Raw genomic sequence first — 17,866 nt, 5'->3', positions numbered from 1 at the left:
GCTCCAGTGTTCATTGAAGCTTTTTTTACTAAGACATGGCCAAGACATGGAAACAACCAAAGTGTCCTTCGATAGATGATTGGATAAAGAAGTTGTGGTATATATACACAATGGAATACTATTCTGCCATAAGATGAAATAGTGCCATTTGCGACAAAATGGATGGATGTTGAGATTATTATGCTAAGCGAAATAAGTCAGACAGAAAATGTCGAAAATCATATGATTTCACTGATATGTGGGATATAAAACTGAGAACAACAAGGGAACAAGACAAAGAAACAAAAACTCATAGACACAGACAATAGTTTAGTGGCTACCAGAGGGTAAGGGGGGAGGAGGGTGGTAGATGATGGTGATAGAAGGAGAACTGACTCTGGGTAATGAACACACAATGTGCTATATAGACGATGCATTACAGAATTGTACCCTTGAAACCTGTGTAACTTTATTAACCACTGTCATGCCAATAAACTTTAATTAAAAAAAATGCTTTCTTATCAGTATATACCCACATGTCTGTCCTGAATGAAGTCCTTTCGTTATTAGATCCATAGAAATGAACATTTTAGATCTAGAAGGGGCCTTTTATCTTTTTTTCTCATTTTACAGATTATTATTTTTTCAAGATCACATAACTAGTGTCAGAGCCAGGTTCCTTTATCATTCCCTTCCTGTAAATAATTTTGGGTCTTAATTGGAATCATAGTTGTGGTATAATATTATAGTGGCTTTTTGTCCCTAATTCTCTATTTAGATATTACTATTAATTAGATCATTTTGAGTAGCTTGGCACAGATCTGCTAATACAAGTTTTCATAGTGCTAAATCTTAGCCACAAGTATGAGCTACATATGTGTGCTTAATTATCTGTGTTACATATACTTTTAATTTCCTTGGACTTCTCTTGTTAGTCTTTTCTTCAAGCTTTCCTTGATTATTTTATGTATTTACTCTTGCATGTGAACTTTATATAATTAATATTTATAATATAAATAATCATCTTTCACCCTGCCCCCTGCCACACACACACACACAAAGCAGGTTGAAATTTTTTACTGGTAAATTTTTAGATCAATTCGGGATGTATTGCTCTCTTGCCATGATTGAGTTTTATCATCCAGAAACCTGCTATGACTTTAAGATCTTTTATTTTCTGGAAAAGTGTGCTATAACTATTTTACATTACAGGAATGGTATTAAGTGAAGGAAAACTTTTTTTAATGGCAAGCAGAATATGATAGTAATAGATAAGAATGAGAATCATGTTTAAAATGCCAACAAATGCTGAGTTTGTAATAGGACTTTATATTCATTCATTCAGTAAGCATTTATTGTGATAGAGGAGGTATCAGTAATGACACCTATATTTCTGGTTTGGCCAAATTCTAAGTTCGAATGTGTAATATATAATATTTGAAATTTTTTTATTTGAAGAGGTTCATTATAATCTTCCAGGTACTGTATGAGATGCTGGAGCTATAATGGTGTTTAACCTACCTATAGTATTGCTTCTTACAAAGTTCCTAAAATCTAGCAAGAGAAATAGACATTCACTACATAACAAATTACACATGTACTAAGTGTAACGAAGGAAAAGTGTAGGTTGACACTGTATAAAATAATGTAGGGAGCCTAACTTACTTGAGAAGGGCTGTGGGGATTGTCAGGCTATATACATCCTTCTCAGTGATGAGTTTTAAGCAAAGGCTAGAAATAATACTAGAAGTTCCTAGGTGAAGAGCTAGAGCTGCAATATCCTGGATAGTAGGAGCAACTCAGAGTGTGTATAAAGGAGCTTGGTTCATTTGAGGAAGCAAAAGAAAGCTCTTGTCACTAGAACTTAGTGATGTGGGGAGGGGCTTGAAATGAGGCTAAAGAGTGGGAAATAGTCCACGGCCATGCCACCCTGAGTGCAGCTAAGCAGGGTCGGGCCTGGTTAGTACTGAAGGGGAGAAGAGGGAAATAATGTGACTAGATTGTTTTTTTTTTTATTGTTTTTTAATGATCATTCCCCTACCTTGTAGAAAAGAGATGGGGGAGGGGGGTAAAGAATGACTATAGAGTATTTAGGAGGCTATTTATAGTAATTCAGGTGAGAAAGAATGGGAACATTGCAGCTAGGGGAGTGCCAGTGAGGAAGGAGAGAAGCAGACAACTTACAGAGACATTTAGGGAATGCACTTCTCAGGTTTGAGGGTGTATTGAACATGTGGAGTGATGGAGGAAGTGTCGGGACATTTCTTACTTGGGGATTGTCATTTAAAATTTTTGTTTTTGAGTATGAGAACATTTGAGTCTTTATTTGAAGAGGGCCTTTCTGACATTTATGCACTGTGGAAGAGAATATTTAGTGCTTTTTATAATGCTGATCACATGTTTTTTTCATGCTATAGATATTGCATCACCATATTGCCTCAGTAGAGAAATTGGCTTTGACGACTTCTGGATGCCCACTTGTGATTCAGTGCAAGAACTTCAGGATTGTGCATTTCATTGTTCCCAGAGAAAGAGATTGCCATGATATTTACAACTCTTTGCTACAACTTTCAAAACAAGGTACTGTTCTTAGAGACCAAAGCTTACTCACTCAATTGTGAGATGGATTATCTAAAGTACTTTATTTAATATCTCAGTACTGTTGTTTTATACTTTAAGTTACTCTTAAGTCAAGTTCTTGTGCACTCTGTTCTAAAAAATTTGGCCTAGGAGTAATTGGAAACTTACGATCTGAATTGTAAGAATGGTTTCCAAAGGAGTAATAGAAAGGACAAAGTAAGCATTTATAGTACAGGCTTTTTTTTTTTTCTTTTTTTTTTTTTTGAAGTATCCCACAACCAATGGGAGTGACTTGGAAATTGAGTACTAAATGAACTGTTAAGGAAGGTCAGCCTCCTCTGGTAGCAGCGGGACTAATAGATTCTAATACACTTAATTGACTGGAGTGGAACATAAAGGAGATGAGCAGAGAGAAAGGAGAGGGTGAATCCTACTATACATAGTCATAGTAGGAGTGAGAGAGATACAGGCCCTGATGGGAAATCTTATCACTGCCATGCCTTAGGGATCTGGCGGCTTCCTTTTCCCAGCATGACTTGAATTACATAGACCCCCTCCAGGGAGACAAAGCACCTTAGTTACTGGATGTTACTTTGTTTTATTGGAACACCTGGATTGCAGTGGTCTAGGGGCAGGTCTTTGTTCACTCTTCTCTCCTGACACATAAAGCCTGTAACATTTATCCCATTGTCCCAAGTTAAGCCAGATGCTTCTGTGACTGCAAGGAGCTTATTGTTGTTCAGAGGTCAGTTCTCTCTGGACCTCTGTGCATTGTCATTTTAGGTCAAAATTGTACTATAGGAATGCATATGCAATTTCATGTTCTATATGCCACCTCGAGTTTCTCATTACAGCATTATCAGTCTATTTTACATCTCATTTGGGAAAAGTGGTGGGTGGGAATTGTCTATTTGTGTCTTTAAAATTTTACTTTTCAGAAAAGGAAATGTGGCAGTAGAGTACTTAATGTATAAGTCTAATTATTTACTAGCTTGAACTGACCATACAAATTGACTCTCAGATCGACATGTGTGCCTTTATGTATAATCATTTGTATCAAACAACTGAGAAAATACTAAGTTAAAATATATTCGGGTATTAGGCTTCTCTGAAGATTTTAAAGAAAAAAGGAAGGAGTAAAACTGGAAAATACTTTTATTTGTAGTGAATTAAGCCTTATAAGTTACATTTTAACATTTGTGTATTTTATATACTACAGCAAAATATGAAGATCTCTATGCATTCTCTTATAATCCCAAGCAAAATGACTCAGAACGACTACGAGGCTGGCAGCTCATTGACCTTGCTCAGGAATATAAGAGGATGGGAGTGCCAAATTCAAACTGGCAGTTGTCTGATGCCAACCGAGAATACAAGGTAACTTGGCGACTTTCTGGGGAAATTCAGAAAATGTTAGTACCAGAGAGTACTATAGTAGTGAGTTGTCTCTGTAAATTTTAAAGTTTTTTAAAGGTGGTTTTTAACCTCATGGTTGAGCGATGCATGGAATGGTTATGTTTTGTTTGATTTTTACAGATTTGTGAAACTTATCCCAGAGAACTTTATGTTCCCCGAATAGCAAGCAAACCAATAATTGTTGGTAGTTCCAAGTTCCGCAGCAAGGGAAGGTTCCCAGTCCTTTCCTACTACCATCAAAATAAGGAGGTAGGAAGCTTTCTTTGTGATTTTGCAAATGTAGTACGGCCCCTCTTCAGGCGTAAGTATCCGAAAGCGCACTCATGTTTACATTAAGAGATTGTTATTATAATGTTGATAGAGAAGTGCTGGTTTTTCACTTAATTACATTTTCAAACTTTTAAAACAAAATTACCCTGAATTACAGAAACGTGTATACTTGTCATCCCCCACGCCCATTCTTTCCTTCCTTCCTTCTAGTAGTGACTTGAAAATAATGAGGTTAGTGAACAGATAGGTTCTCCTCCTTGCCTGTGGTTCTCTTTTGATCCTGCCTGTATTGGGGGAACCAGACAGTTTTGACAAGCCAACTAACTATTGAGAAAAGGGAGAGAACCAAAGGTATTTCAGGCTCCCATTTTAATAGTAAGCTCTTCAAATTGGAGGTGTAGTTTGCAATAAGAAGTGAAGGAGGCATCTTTGTACTGAGATGCTGTAATAGGGATTGCCCATTACAGTAAAATTTACCTTTGTAACAGTAGGCCGGGAGGTACTATGTGTTAAGTGCTTTATGTGCATGAAATCCACTTGGTAGCTTTATAAGATGGACCGTGCTAATTACCTGTAACTTTTAAATGGGGAACTGTAATTCAGAGAGGGTAAGTCACTTTTTCTGTATCTCATAGCTAGTAAGTTGAGCAGTTAGATGCCATTTCTGACTCCCAGTTTTTTGTGACCTGATTTTTTTTCCTCAGGAAGCTTTTAGAATTTCCTTTCCCCCCAGTGTTCTGAAATTTCAGAGTGATGTGCCTTGGCATATTGTTTTAAATTCTATCTGAAAACTCAGGTCTCAGTTTCGGGAAGTTGTTCCTCTATTTCTCTGGTAACTTCCTCTCTCCTATTAACTTTCTCTCTCTCTCTCTGTCTCTCTCTCTCTCTCTCTGTCTCTCTCTCTCTCTCTCTCTCTCTCTCTCTCTCTCTGTGTATATGTGTGTGTGTGTTGCTTGACAAATGGGCTTCCTATCATAAATCTCCATTTTTCTTAATTTTCTCTTCAATTTTTCATCTCTTTGTGTTTCCTGGAAGATTTTCTCAATTTTCCTTGACCCTATAGCCAATCCATCTCTTAGATCCTTTTTTTTTTTTTTTTTTTTTTTGCTACAGTGTTTTAAAATCTAAGAACTCTTTCCTGTTTTAGATAGTTTTCTATTCTTGGATATGATTACTTAGTTGTCTGAAGATGTTAAAGATTTTGAAAAAATTATTTGCTCCCCAGTTAGTTTCCTGTTTGCTCAGTTTCTTTTTTTCTGTTTATTTTGTTTTTCATGTCTTTTAAATATCTGATTCTTGGCTGGCCTCTCATATTTAAGCGTGAGGTACTCCAAAGTTATTTAGAAGTTTGTTTGTGTGCATGAGAGATCTCTATCTTTGGATTCTTCCTGTTGTAATTTTCATCCCAATGTGTGGTAAGTCTGGCCAGGATCCAAGTGTGGGAATAGGGAGGGAGGGGAAGATCTCACATTTTGTTATTTGGTACTTAATCCTCCTGATTTAGGGGGTACAAGGCTTCACCCCCCACCACGGCTGTGCTTGCTGTCCAGTCTTCAGGTTAATCCCCTTCATAGAGTAAACTTTGTCTTCGGGATGAGGGAAAATCTGGGAGTCTTAACTAGTCCTTGTACAGACATTCACCCAGTTCTGCTGTTTTCAGTTGTACCCCACTCAGGCTTTCAGAGGTACCAAATCCTGAGCTCTTCCGGGATTTTGCTGCTCAAAATACCTTGTTTCGTATGGACTCATAATGGTTTGGCAGCTCTCTTTGCTCTGGTACATCGGTTATTGTCAATCTGCTTTCATTTCCCCAAATTTTATTGACATCTCTATTTTTGTCTCCTTTCATTTTCTTTGACCTTTTGGTATTATACATATTAAATTTCTTTATTAGAACTTTCAGTTGAGTTTCAGAAGGGAGCCAGAGGTAAAAAGTAAATCTTTAAACAGAAGTTCCTAATCTATTTTTCAAAACAAAGTCATAAGGAGTTATGGCTGGTTATGGCCTCTGTTTGACACACCCATGTTTGTATAAATGTTCTGTTGGAAATCTGGGCTGAAAATAAATATTCAATGCCCAACTTAACAAATCAGGAAATAGGTCTGAAAAAATTTAATAAAGCAATCCTCATTTTCGTCTATTAAATTTATATGGGTTTATTTGTACGTCTGAATTTAAAATGTATAAATGTGTGAATTATATATACTTTTTTCCCCTTAATGATACCATGTTTGGAATGATCTTTTATTTAAGACTTTAAAGAACCGTAAATATCTAACCCAACATTCACTACTACTTATAAATACTTTTGTGTTCTTAGATTGACTAAATTTTAACCCAAATTTGAATTGAAGCTCATTTTATATAAAGATTGCTGATTTCTAATTAGAGCTCTGAAAGCCTTTGGAAAGTAAAAGTTCAAATGTTGCTTGCTATTTAAAAAATGCTGTTCTACATTTATTGACTGATATTTTACTTGAACTTGGGTTAAAAGTATCTTATTATCTAGGGCACAGAATGCAGATATCTTAGTAGGTTACATGATAGAGAATCGACCAGGTGTTGCTTCTAAGATTTTTTTCATTAAACCCGATAAGGAGGTATTAGGTTTCTTAGAAGAGAATATTGGAAAAAACTAAGTTACATCAGGATATTGAAATAGTATTTAATTCAAATAGGATTTCTAATTGTCCTGCCAACTTTTAAACAGATTGCACATTTGATTTTAACTTTTTTTTCTTCTAAGCATTTTTGAGACATATTTTAGACATCTTTGGATGATGTTTTCTGTCTTTTTAAAATTAGGCTGCCATTTGTCGATGTAGCCAACCACTGTCAGGATTCAGTGCCCGGTGCCTGGAGGATGAACATTTGCTGCAAGCCATTAGCAAAGCCAACCCAGCCAATCGCTATATGTATGTCGTGGATACCAGGCCCAAAGTATGTGTCTTGAATACAGTACAGTCTATTAGTTAATTATCTTTGTTACTTTAATTATTAAGAGTTGATGAATTTGTCCATATTTAACATATCAGAATCTTAGTTTTACATTAACTGAGGCTAATGATACTAAGAAAATCAATCTTTTAAAGGATACCAACTTAGGAGACCAATTTTCCAGTAACCCAAACGGTGATTTTTTTGGGGTTTTCTGATATTTTCTGACTATATATATATATATATATATATATATATATATATATATATATATACACACACACACACACACACACACATGTTTTGGAAAGCTGAGTTTTACTGGGAACTATTAATGGTGTATCAGTATCATGTTATTGTGAAGAAATACTAAATTGTGTGTGTGTGTGTGTGTGTGTGTGTGTGTCATGAAAATTAGAAATTCTTACTCCTTTTTTGTAGAATTTTTTTTTTTTTTTTTTTTTTTTAAAGATTTTATTGGGGAAGGGGAACAGGACTTTATTGGGGAATAGTGTGTATTTCCAGGCCTTTTTTTCCAAGTCAAGTTGTTGTTCTTTCAATCTTAGTTGTGGAGGGTGCCGTTCAGCATCAAGTTGTTGTCCTTTCAGTCTTAGTTGTGGAGGGCGCAGCTCAGCTCCAGGTCCAGTTGCCGTTTCTAGTTGCAGGGGGCACAGCCCACCATCCCTTGCGGGATTCAAACCGGCAACCTTGTGGTTGAGAGCCCGTCCTCCAACCAACTGAGCCATCTGGGAGCTCAGCAGCAGCTCAGCTCAAGGTGCCGTGTTCAATCTTAGTTGCAGGGGGCAGAGCCCACCATCCCTTGCGGGACTCGAGGAGCTGAACCGGCAACCTTGTAGTTGAGAGCCCACTGGCCCATGTGGGAATCGAACCGGCAGCCTTCGGAGTTAGGAGAATGGAGCTCTAACCCCCTGAGCCACCGGGCCGGCCCCCTGTAGAATTTTTAATTGGCAAAACATTTCATGTTAAAAATAATGGACCTTAATTTGAAATATTCAAGAAAATAAGGAAAACAGTTAAAGTTAACTTAGGAAACATTGAACTAGAGAATTATAAATAGTGAACAGGAAATAGTTGTTCCGTTAGGCATCTATTATGTAAGGTTAAATTTATTTTTTTTTAGTTCAAGTTTATTGGGGTGACAATTGTTAGTAAAGTTATGTAGATTTCAGGTGTACAATTCTATAATACATTATCGATATCTCACATTGTGTGTTCACCACCGAGTCAGTTTTCTTTCCGTCTCCTAAATTTTTATCATTGGGACAAATGTCAGAATCCCTTTTTCTTTTTATAAATACAGTTAAACAACCGAGTCATATGAGGGTCCTGAAACAAAAGTAATTAAAATCCTCAATGGTAGTAGCTAACATGACTTTTAATTTTTATTATAGCATCGTATGCAGAGCTGGTGGGCTACACAAAAGAACATTGGCAGAATTATAGTGAGGATTTCTTCAAAAATCTGGAATGATGAGAAAATAAGAGAAAGCGATGAGAAAAAGCGAGTGAGCTATATAGACCACAATTTTAGGCAGCTTTGTTGAAAAGAATGATAGCTGTATCAGAGTAATTCTCATCATTATGCAGCCTCACAAAAGATAATGGAGAAAACAGAAGATACGATTAATTTGAATAAATTAAGGAATATTAAAAATTAGAAACTGATAATTTGATAATGTTTTAAGACTTTCTTAGAAGTCAAGAGCATTGGTAATATCTCTTGTAAGAAAATTTTTGTTTTACTTGTATAATCTAGGTGGATTAATTGTTAGACCTATTTTTAGGTGATATTACTTAGATATAAAAGATGATTGTAATGCAAGACTTTCTGAATGTAACATCTGAGGGCTATTTGTTTCTCAGGAATCTCTTATTTGTATAATTGACTTTTACAGAGAAAATATATCTTTGATTGTTTTGTTTTAGTAGTTAAACTTAAGTAATAGTACTGTAAAAACATTTTTAATATCTAACTCTTACCTTAGTCATCATAGGTGCTGAATAACTAGTGAGTCAGTAAATAAAATTTAACTGTATTTGGTACCAACCTGGGCCCCAATCCTCTGAATGAAAAGCTCCTTTTTCTTCCTAAAATTTAGATGCCATTTCATCTGAGTTTATAAGAATATTTAGTAAACTGTAATAATGTACTATATAAAATCCTAGCCTGAAAGAATCAAACATGACAAACCTTAAGTGAATCTCTGCTAGCATTTGATGTAAAAATTGAAGATCATGGGCCTCCAGGCCATCTGTTTTCTCTCTCGAGATCCGTTTATTTTTGGCCTAATTCTTGGAGCTATTTCAAACTGGCAGATTATACGCCGTGTTGTATACTGTGTGGGCCTCCAGTGATCTCTAATATGGAGGACCTCAAATAATCTGACGTATATCTCAGAGCTGATCGTCAGGGTCCCTATGGCTTTCTGAGTGACCAGGTGCTCCAGGCCTGTTCTGAGGTGAATCTCATAGGTTCAGTCTGGAAAAGAAAAACTACCCAGCTCTGAATCATTAGGGTTTACATAGGAGATCTTTCTTTTTGAAATTTTGATGTGTTACAAATACATGGAAAAGTGAGTAAAAACTAACTGAATCAGTTTTATGAAGTGTTTGTGGAGACTTGTCTGACTTTTCCATTATATAGAAATCACGTTGTTACTTTATAGTATCTTTCTTCACTATTATTAACTATTAATTAGCTGTAATTAAAGGGCTTTAAGCAGAGGAAACAGTAATTTGCTTAGACTTCCTTTTTACTTATTAAAAAATGGTAGCACGTTTAGTTTTGATGAGTTCCTTTAAACTCTCTGCTAGCTAAAATGTAGTTTATTTGGTGTTTTCATGATATTTTGGTAAGTTAAGTTAAAAGATAAAAACAATTTGTCTCTAAATTTCTGAAATTTCTATTTTTAGCTGAATGCAATGGCCAACAGAGCAGCTGGAAAAGGTTATGAAAATGAAGACAACTATTCTAATATTAGATTTCAGTTTGTTGGAATTGAAAACATTCATGTCATGCGGTCCAGCCTTCAGAAATTATTGGAAGGTATGATTATTGCTTACCTTCTAGTCAGCTTTGTTCAATAGAAATATAATGCTAGTCAAACATAAATTTAAAGTCAAATTTTAAATGATGTAATTTGAAATTTTCTAGTACTCACATTTTAAAAAGTATAAAGAAATAGTTGAAATTAATTTTAATAATATACTTAACCTGATATATTAAAAACATTAACATATAATCAATATAAAAAATTAGTAATGATCTGTTTTACCTTTTTTGTCTTTAAAGCTTAGGAATTGACCAGTGTATATTTTACACTTACCACAGTACATCTCATTTTGGACTGCCCACATTTCAGGTGTTTAATAGTCATATTTGGGTAGTAGCTACTCTATTGAACAGTATCATTCTAATAGTTTTACAAAAAATTGCTATTGTTAGGTAGGTATTCTTGATTAGTCAGTACAATTAAGATTAACTTATGATAATGTTTCATTTAAATAGTAATGTATCTCTTTAGTTATGGTGTGGAATTTTAAAAATTTAAGACAGCACACTATTTTAATTAAACTCTTGTGCTACAAGTTTTTTAAAAAAAGAGATACCGTGTTTCCCTGAAAATAAGATCTAGCTGTACAGTCAGCTCTAATGCGTCTTTTGGAGCAAACATTAATGTAAGACCCGGTCTTACTTTACTGTAAGACTAGGTCTATAATATATAATATAATATAATATAATATAATATAATATAATATAATATAATATAATATAATATAATATAATGTAAATATAATAAATACCGGGTCTTATGTTAATTTTTGCTCTAAAAAACGCGTTAGAGCTGATTATCTGGCTAGGTCTTATTTTCGGGGAAACACGGTAGGAGTGTTTTTTAAAGCACAGACAGACGAAAAATGTAACAAAAAAAAGTCAATTACTGAGCCTCTGATAGCATCTGTTCTTTTATTAAGTCCTGCCCATTTATTTTGTCCTCTTCTCTTCTTCCCCAGTTCACTCACCCAGAGATACCTTGAATAGGAGAAGTGGAGACTCTAGCCCATTCTAATTGAAATGTTTTTCCCCCCCTTTTCAGTCAATGGTACCAAAGGGCTTTCTGTCAATGATTTCTACTCTGGTTTGGAGAGCTCAGGATGGCTTCGCCATATCAAAGCGGTCATGGATGCTGCAATCTTCTTAGCCAAAGTAACTCTTCATAGCTCATATTTGGTTTGGGGGTTTATAATGGCTGGGAAGGGATGGATTTATTCTGTTGGGTATTGGTATCTTTTTTAGTCAGGTAACTTGTATTTTGTTTTACCTCTTTAATGAAGTTCTTACTCTGAGCTTCAAAAATATCATGTAGCACTTCATGTAGGGACTTAAAAAGAAATGCCCGAACACTTTGAAAAGTATTTTTGTCTTTGTTTGCTTTGTGTTTTGTTGTTTTTTGGAAATTATGCTGTGGTGACATTATTACTGCAGTCCTAGCTCTTCTTTATAATGGAATACTTAATGGTTTGAGTAGAACTTATTGATTCACTTCAAATGGATTCTGCTAGAACCTAAGTATGTGGTCTTTCTTTTCAGGCAATAGTGGTTGAAAATGCAAGTGTGTTGGTACATTGTTCCGATGGCTGGGATAGGACTTCTCAGGTCTGTTCCCTTGGATCTCTTTTATTGGATTCCTACTACAGGACAATCAAAGGATTCATGGTAAGGAGTTATTAGACCAGTGGTTCTCAAATAGGAATGATTTTGTTCCCTCAGGAGACATACGGTAATGTTAGGAGACAGCTTTGATTGTGACAGATAACGGAAAGTGTACAACCAGCATCTAGCAGCTAGAGGCCCAGGATGCTACTAAATAACCTATATTGCACAGGACAGCCCTACACCAAAGGGTTATCTGGCCCGGATGTCAGTAGTGCTGATGTTGAGAAACCTTGAGTTAGACTGATTTCCATTTGTGCCACATCTTTGACAAAAAGTTTTAGATTTAAAAGTTATTATTTCCTAAACTGTTGCAATAGAAATATTTAGTATTTTTCCCTCATGTTTATCTAAAACGTGTAAGTAATGTAGTAAAACAAGGCATAAATAAGAGTACTTAAAATTATATTCTAAAAGAAACTTTCTATTTAAAACTCCATTTATTAATTGTAGTTACATGTTAGGAACCACGTTTATATCTGAACATTAGATTAAAATCTAGGTGAACAGATTTTCGGCTTCGTGAAGCTAAAGGCCTGGCTCTTGTTTTTTATTTTTTTAACGTATGATGAGATTCATTCATGTTCTCAAAATTTATGTCTTAACTCATGGCAAGTAAAGTAAAACGAAGAGATGGGAGAAATTGTCATTAGTTTAGCATTACTAAGTATAGTGTCATCTTACAGCAAGGGAAGGTCCCTTTCAGCACCATTATTTTGTGGTGCTAGCATACTGAATCTGGGGCAGGACAAATGGAAGTGCTGCTAATAAAATCATGTTCAGCTTATCTTGAAGAGTGTAAGATAAGGAACATTTCCTTTGCCATGTTTGGCTTTAATTGTTCGCTAGGCATCCAAATGATCAGGGATAGAGTGACAGCTTCCCAGGCAAAAGGAGCTGTGAGAATGAAAGCACAGCTCCTTTAGGTGAATGCAGGTAACGTGTGACTGACAGCGTTCAGGGTGAGTGATGGGGGGCTTGGGTGCAGAAAAATATGGTGGGGTGAGGGCCTGAGGAAGAGAAAACTGGAGTTTGTGTAGTGATCTCCATTAAAGGGCTTTAAAACAGAGGAAATAATAACTTGCTTAGATTTGCTTTAAAAAACCAACAACAAAAAACTGGTTTGAGGTCCTGAAGGCAGAGTAGAGTGGGAATGGAGGCTAAGAGACCAGTGTAGAACCTGTTAGGACAACTCAGTAGTGAAAAGAGGGCCAGAACTAAGGTAGTAACACATTTTGGGCGGAGGTGACGGGTTCAGCCTCGGGGATGTTAAGGCAGTAGTCAATAGCATTGTTCAGGGATTGGATGTGGAGTAGAAGATAGGAGCCCTCTTCTAGGATGATTTCAGCTGACAGGATGGGTGGTGCTGTTCTCCTGCTCCTCTGAGATCATCAGAGGAATGAGTATAGTGAGCAAGTTTGAGAAGTGGGTGTGTAGGAGAACGGCAGAGGGCTCGTGGTAAAACCGGCTGCGACAGCCTGAAGGACTCTTGCCTGAGGTCACATGGAGGTAGAGGGGTGGAGCTCGGAGTTCGTCCACACAGTGTGACTCCAGAAGCTGCATCTTTACCCATCCCATTATATGGCCTTCCAGAGAGATTTAAGACAAAGTCAGAGAAGCTGAAAATGGCAGTTTTGACACTGAAAAGAATGTACTTGGTGATTATATAATGATATTATAATGTATATTATATAGTAAGAAGATACGCTGTTTAGAGTGAAAAAAATTAGAAGCCTGTTAAATTATTTCAGTAGAATTGTGACAGAGGAAACATTAAGAAAGACACGCTGTTCAAGAGTTTAGATATTAATATTTGAAGTTGAATATAAACTTTTCATAGGTCTCTTTATCATTCTTTTTTAAAAAGTATTACAGAGGTAATGTTACAAGTAAGCCAAATGGTTTAAAACATAACCAGTCTACCACCCACAATTAACCACTTTTACTATTTTGATTTCCGTTTTCCCAGCCTTCTTTCTAGGCATCTTATCATAATTATACATACAGAAATGTAAATGCAACAGTGCTTTATAACATGCACTTGTCACTTAACATGTAATAAATGCAACCAAAATAATTTAAGTTATAAGACTGGTATTTCTTTCTATGGATCATTTGTATTCTTTGTTAAACCAACCTCTTATCCAGGTTCTTGCTGTCTTTTGCCTATAATTAAATTTTTTTATGTTTTCTTTGCAACCATAAATTAAAAGGATAAATGTTGTTTTTAAGATAATAGGATTTAATCCATTCTAAACAAAAAAAAAATTCCAAGTAGTTTTAAATGGAATTTACTTTTTCTTATTAAGGTTTTAATAGAAAAGGATTGGATCTCCTTTGGACATAAATTTTCAGAGAGGTGAGTCACAGGTATACATTTATATATTTTGTAAAATTAGTAAAACTGGTTTAGAGTACCAGAATGTTTTTATTCTTCATTAACTTGCATGTCCGATGGCAGGTAAGAGTGCGATACGGTTTTTTGTGTGAAGACCGATTTAGTTTTTTCTGTCATTTCTTTCAATTTTTATACCTTTGTTAATTTTCATGGCAATTTATTACTGTTTCTCTGGATTGTAATAGGTAGAAGGTAATACACCCTTTGAAACTGGTTGAAAAACACATAAGTGTTAATTGTTTCAATAAAAATATCACAGTTTTTCTTATGCCAATGTAATAATGTTTTAGGATTTTTTGTGTGTGTATGTGTGTGTTTAAATTTAACAATACCCAAACAATTGACTTCTTTCAGAGACGTTTTTCAAAGCTTGTACTTTCTGGGGGGTTAGGTGTGGCCATTTGGATGGTGACCCAAAGGAAGTCTCACCGGTGTTTACTCAGTTCTTGGAATGTGTGTGGCATTTGACTGAACAGTTTCCACAAGCCTTTGAATTCAATGAAGCGTTTCTTCTTCAGATCCATGAACATATTCATTCATGCCAATTTGGAAATTTCCTTGGAAATTGTCAGAAAGAAAGAGAAGAACTCAAGTAAGACAGTTTAATTAAGACGGCTTTTTTATTTTTCCAACATAGCTGAGGTCTAATATAAATCATAGTTGAACTTAAAATATCTTGACAGTATGAAATAGAACTGAATTTTATTGTAAAGATTCTATTGTCTACATTTCTGAAGCCAAGTACCCTCTGAATATCCTTCATACCCTCAGATTAATAGTCAAAGTCCATTTTTAAAATCTGTTTTGAAGTGTAGCATACATACAGAAAAGTACATATGTCGTAAGTGTGAAGCTCATGTTTTAAACTCATCCACCTGTGTAACCAGCACCCAGAATAAGAACCATTACCAACACTCTAGAAACCCTTTCATGCTCCTTTCCAGTCTGAATGTATATTTAGAACAGAAAAATCTTTACATTATTTCATTTCCTAGAAAATATGGGTCACTAAGTTTTAAAGTGTGGGAAAATATTTAAAAACTGTTGGGGAAGTTAAGTTAGATGAAGCCTTGTAGCTCTCCTCACGTTTCTAAACAGACAGTTCTTTGGGGAGAGAGACCTGCCTATGTTGGCTGCAGTGTGTGTCTGTCCCTGATTGGGTCTCACCCCTGTTCTTCCCTCCCCAGTCTTTGAGCTTAGGGGCTGCTGGCTAGTTTTTGATGCAAGGGAGATCTGGGTAAAGCTATGAGATGTCTTTTTATATTTGACTATACCGATGACAAAAGATGAACAAGTCATGTGTATACCTTTTTTTGGCACTCTTTACATTGGGCTTCTGAGTTTTCATTTCTTACGGTAATCAATAAAGAGGAGTTACAGATCTTTGAACCTCTAAAGCAGGTGTGTCGAAACTTTTTTCAATGGTTTTCACCAAGGGCCATATGCGGTAAAAAACACAAACAGCTGGGCCACTGACTCAAGGTGAAGTACGTATTGCCTCACCTGGTTTATTTAAGTAAACTAAATATATTTTTGGAATTTGCTGCGGGCCAATTAACAATGGATCGCAGGCCGCAGTTGGCCCGTGGGCCGCAGTTTGGACACCCCTGCTCTAAAGTGACATTAGAGAGGCTAAATCTGGTGGTAGTTTGAAGACAGCTGTCCACTGTTACTCTCAACAGAGTTGAAGGCAGAACTGAGAGCACGTGGAAAAGTCTAAAGATGTGTGAAGGGAATAACAATTGAAGTAGAGTATGACAGATGAACTAATTAGATATTGACTTAGCTCTCCTATAGTATCTCACAGTTCTTCATAATTAGGAGAGGTGACTTTTGCAGTATAGAGCTACTTTAGGAAAAACTATTCTTAGTGTCAAACATCCTCATAAATAGGAAGATAGTAATAAAAACACTTCCTAGCGCTCTTTCTCTAAAAACATACAATTGGCCATATTAGGGGTCATGAAAAAATGAGCAGATTCTCCACCTTTCCCCCTGTATCCCTATCTATTTTATCTTTATTTGGTAAATATACTATCTAAAGCCATTCTACCCTTTACCCGCCTACTTCACCTACTTACTCTTAGATTTGTAGTATAATTGGCATTTTTTTACTCTTGAATAAAATGTCCTGATTTTTCCTAATTCCCTTTTTTTCCCCACTCAACACTTCAATTTGTCCCTGCCCTGTAATACATGCCATTAGAGCCCAGGTGTGGGTCTGGGAGAATAGGCAAACAGAGAGATACATTAGTATCTTATTCTGTGTACATTTGACCCTTGAACAATGTGGGGGTCAGGGGCACCAATCCTCACCCCCACACTGTTGAAAATCTGAGTATAATTTAAGTCGGCCCTCTGCATCCATGGATTCGAAAATACTATCTTTGATTACACTTAGTTGAATCTGCGGATGTGAAACCCAGGGATATGAAGGGCCAACTGTGTATTTGTTGAAAAAAATCCGTGTGTAAGAGGACCCTTTAACAACCCATGTTGTTTAAGGGTCACCTGTGCATGTGTGGTGACCTGAAATAGGTGTCAGAGACCAAGGTTATGAAATTGTGTAAGTTAAGAGAGGAATCTCAAAGTGTGGTTGTAAAGGAAGTCGTGTACCTGTGTTCTGTATAAGAGACATGGTTTTATCACACGGTTATAAGTGAAAAAGCAGAATACAGAATTCAGAGACAAGGTGACATTAGACTGTGACTAGAAGGAAAAGCTAAAACTTAAATCTGCTTGGGAAACAATTGCCTGATTTATAAAACTGAGCATTGGCATCTGTGGGAAAGATCTTTATGTTTCTCTCGTTATATAAGGTTAAAGGAGAAGACTTACTCCCTCTGGCCGTTTCTTCTGGATGACCAAGAGAAGTACTTAAATCCTCTCTACAAATCTCAGAAATTTGCTGTTTTGGAGCCAAATACAGTATCTTTCAATTTTAAGTAAGTTGGTATCATTGAAGTATTTATATTCTATTTTTCTCAAACACAATTTATTAATTTTTTTTTTCTTTTTTGTGGTCATAAAGGTTTTGGAGAAACATGTACCACCAGTTTGATCGAACATTGCATCCCAGGCAGTTGGTGTGTAATACAATTATGAACATGAATGAGGAAAATAAACAGTTAGAGAAAGATATTAAAGACTTGGAATCTGTAAGTATTCTCAAGTATCTAATGTAATGTATTTGGAATATGAAATTAGCTTGTTTCCTTGCTTGTGTTCTTAGTGTAAACTAGTATGTATAGAAACCTCATAAATACAATGGTTGTTTCAATCAGATCTTTTTTTACTTTGAATAGGTTAGTTTGAATCACTTTTCCTGGATTTTGAAATATCTGAAGTATATACTAGAGACATAGAATGATAATATGGGGGTATCTACCACCTAGCTTTGTGGGAATCCAACATTAATCATATTTGCTTCAGAGCTTTCATGTTCTTGTCCTAAGAAACGAAGTGTAGATACATCTGAGGACCCGGTGTCCTCCTCCTGACTCCTCCCCGACCTGCTGTCACTGTGCTCAATTTGGTGGTAATCATCCCT

At 35.9% G+C, this 17,866-nt stretch overlaps 1 protein-coding gene across 1 annotated transcript in view; it reads left to right on the top strand.

Moving 5' to 3' along the window:
- Window positions 1-17,866, top strand: part of MTMR6 (myotubularin related protein 6) — a 35,681-nt gene that overhangs the window by 14,108 nt on the left and 3,707 nt on the right. The window contains exons 3-13 of the mRNA XM_019736553.2: window positions 2,397-2,559; window positions 3,779-3,936; window positions 4,096-4,224; window positions 7,052-7,186; window positions 10,118-10,250; window positions 11,302-11,411; window positions 11,796-11,921; window positions 14,228-14,277; window positions 14,708-14,908; window positions 17,136-17,261; window positions 17,348-17,474. Coding sequence (XP_019592112.2) covers window positions 2,397-2,559; window positions 3,779-3,936; window positions 4,096-4,224; window positions 7,052-7,186; window positions 10,118-10,250; window positions 11,302-11,411; window positions 11,796-11,921; window positions 14,228-14,277; window positions 14,708-14,908; window positions 17,136-17,261; window positions 17,348-17,474 — 1,458 coding nt within the window. The remainder of the gene's footprint in view (window positions 1-2,396; window positions 2,560-3,778; window positions 3,937-4,095; window positions 4,225-7,051; window positions 7,187-10,117; window positions 10,251-11,301; window positions 11,412-11,795; window positions 11,922-14,227; window positions 14,278-14,707; window positions 14,909-17,135; window positions 17,262-17,347; window positions 17,475-17,866) is intronic.

This window comes from Rhinolophus sinicus, linkage group LG04 (assembly GCF_036562045.2).
Source record: "Rhinolophus sinicus isolate RSC01 linkage group LG04, ASM3656204v1, whole genome shotgun sequence".
In the NCBI taxonomy this organism is placed as follows: Eukaryota; Metazoa; Chordata; class Mammalia; order Chiroptera; family Rhinolophidae; genus Rhinolophus; species Rhinolophus sinicus.
This window is presented reverse-complemented; position numbering and strand designations above follow the sequence as displayed.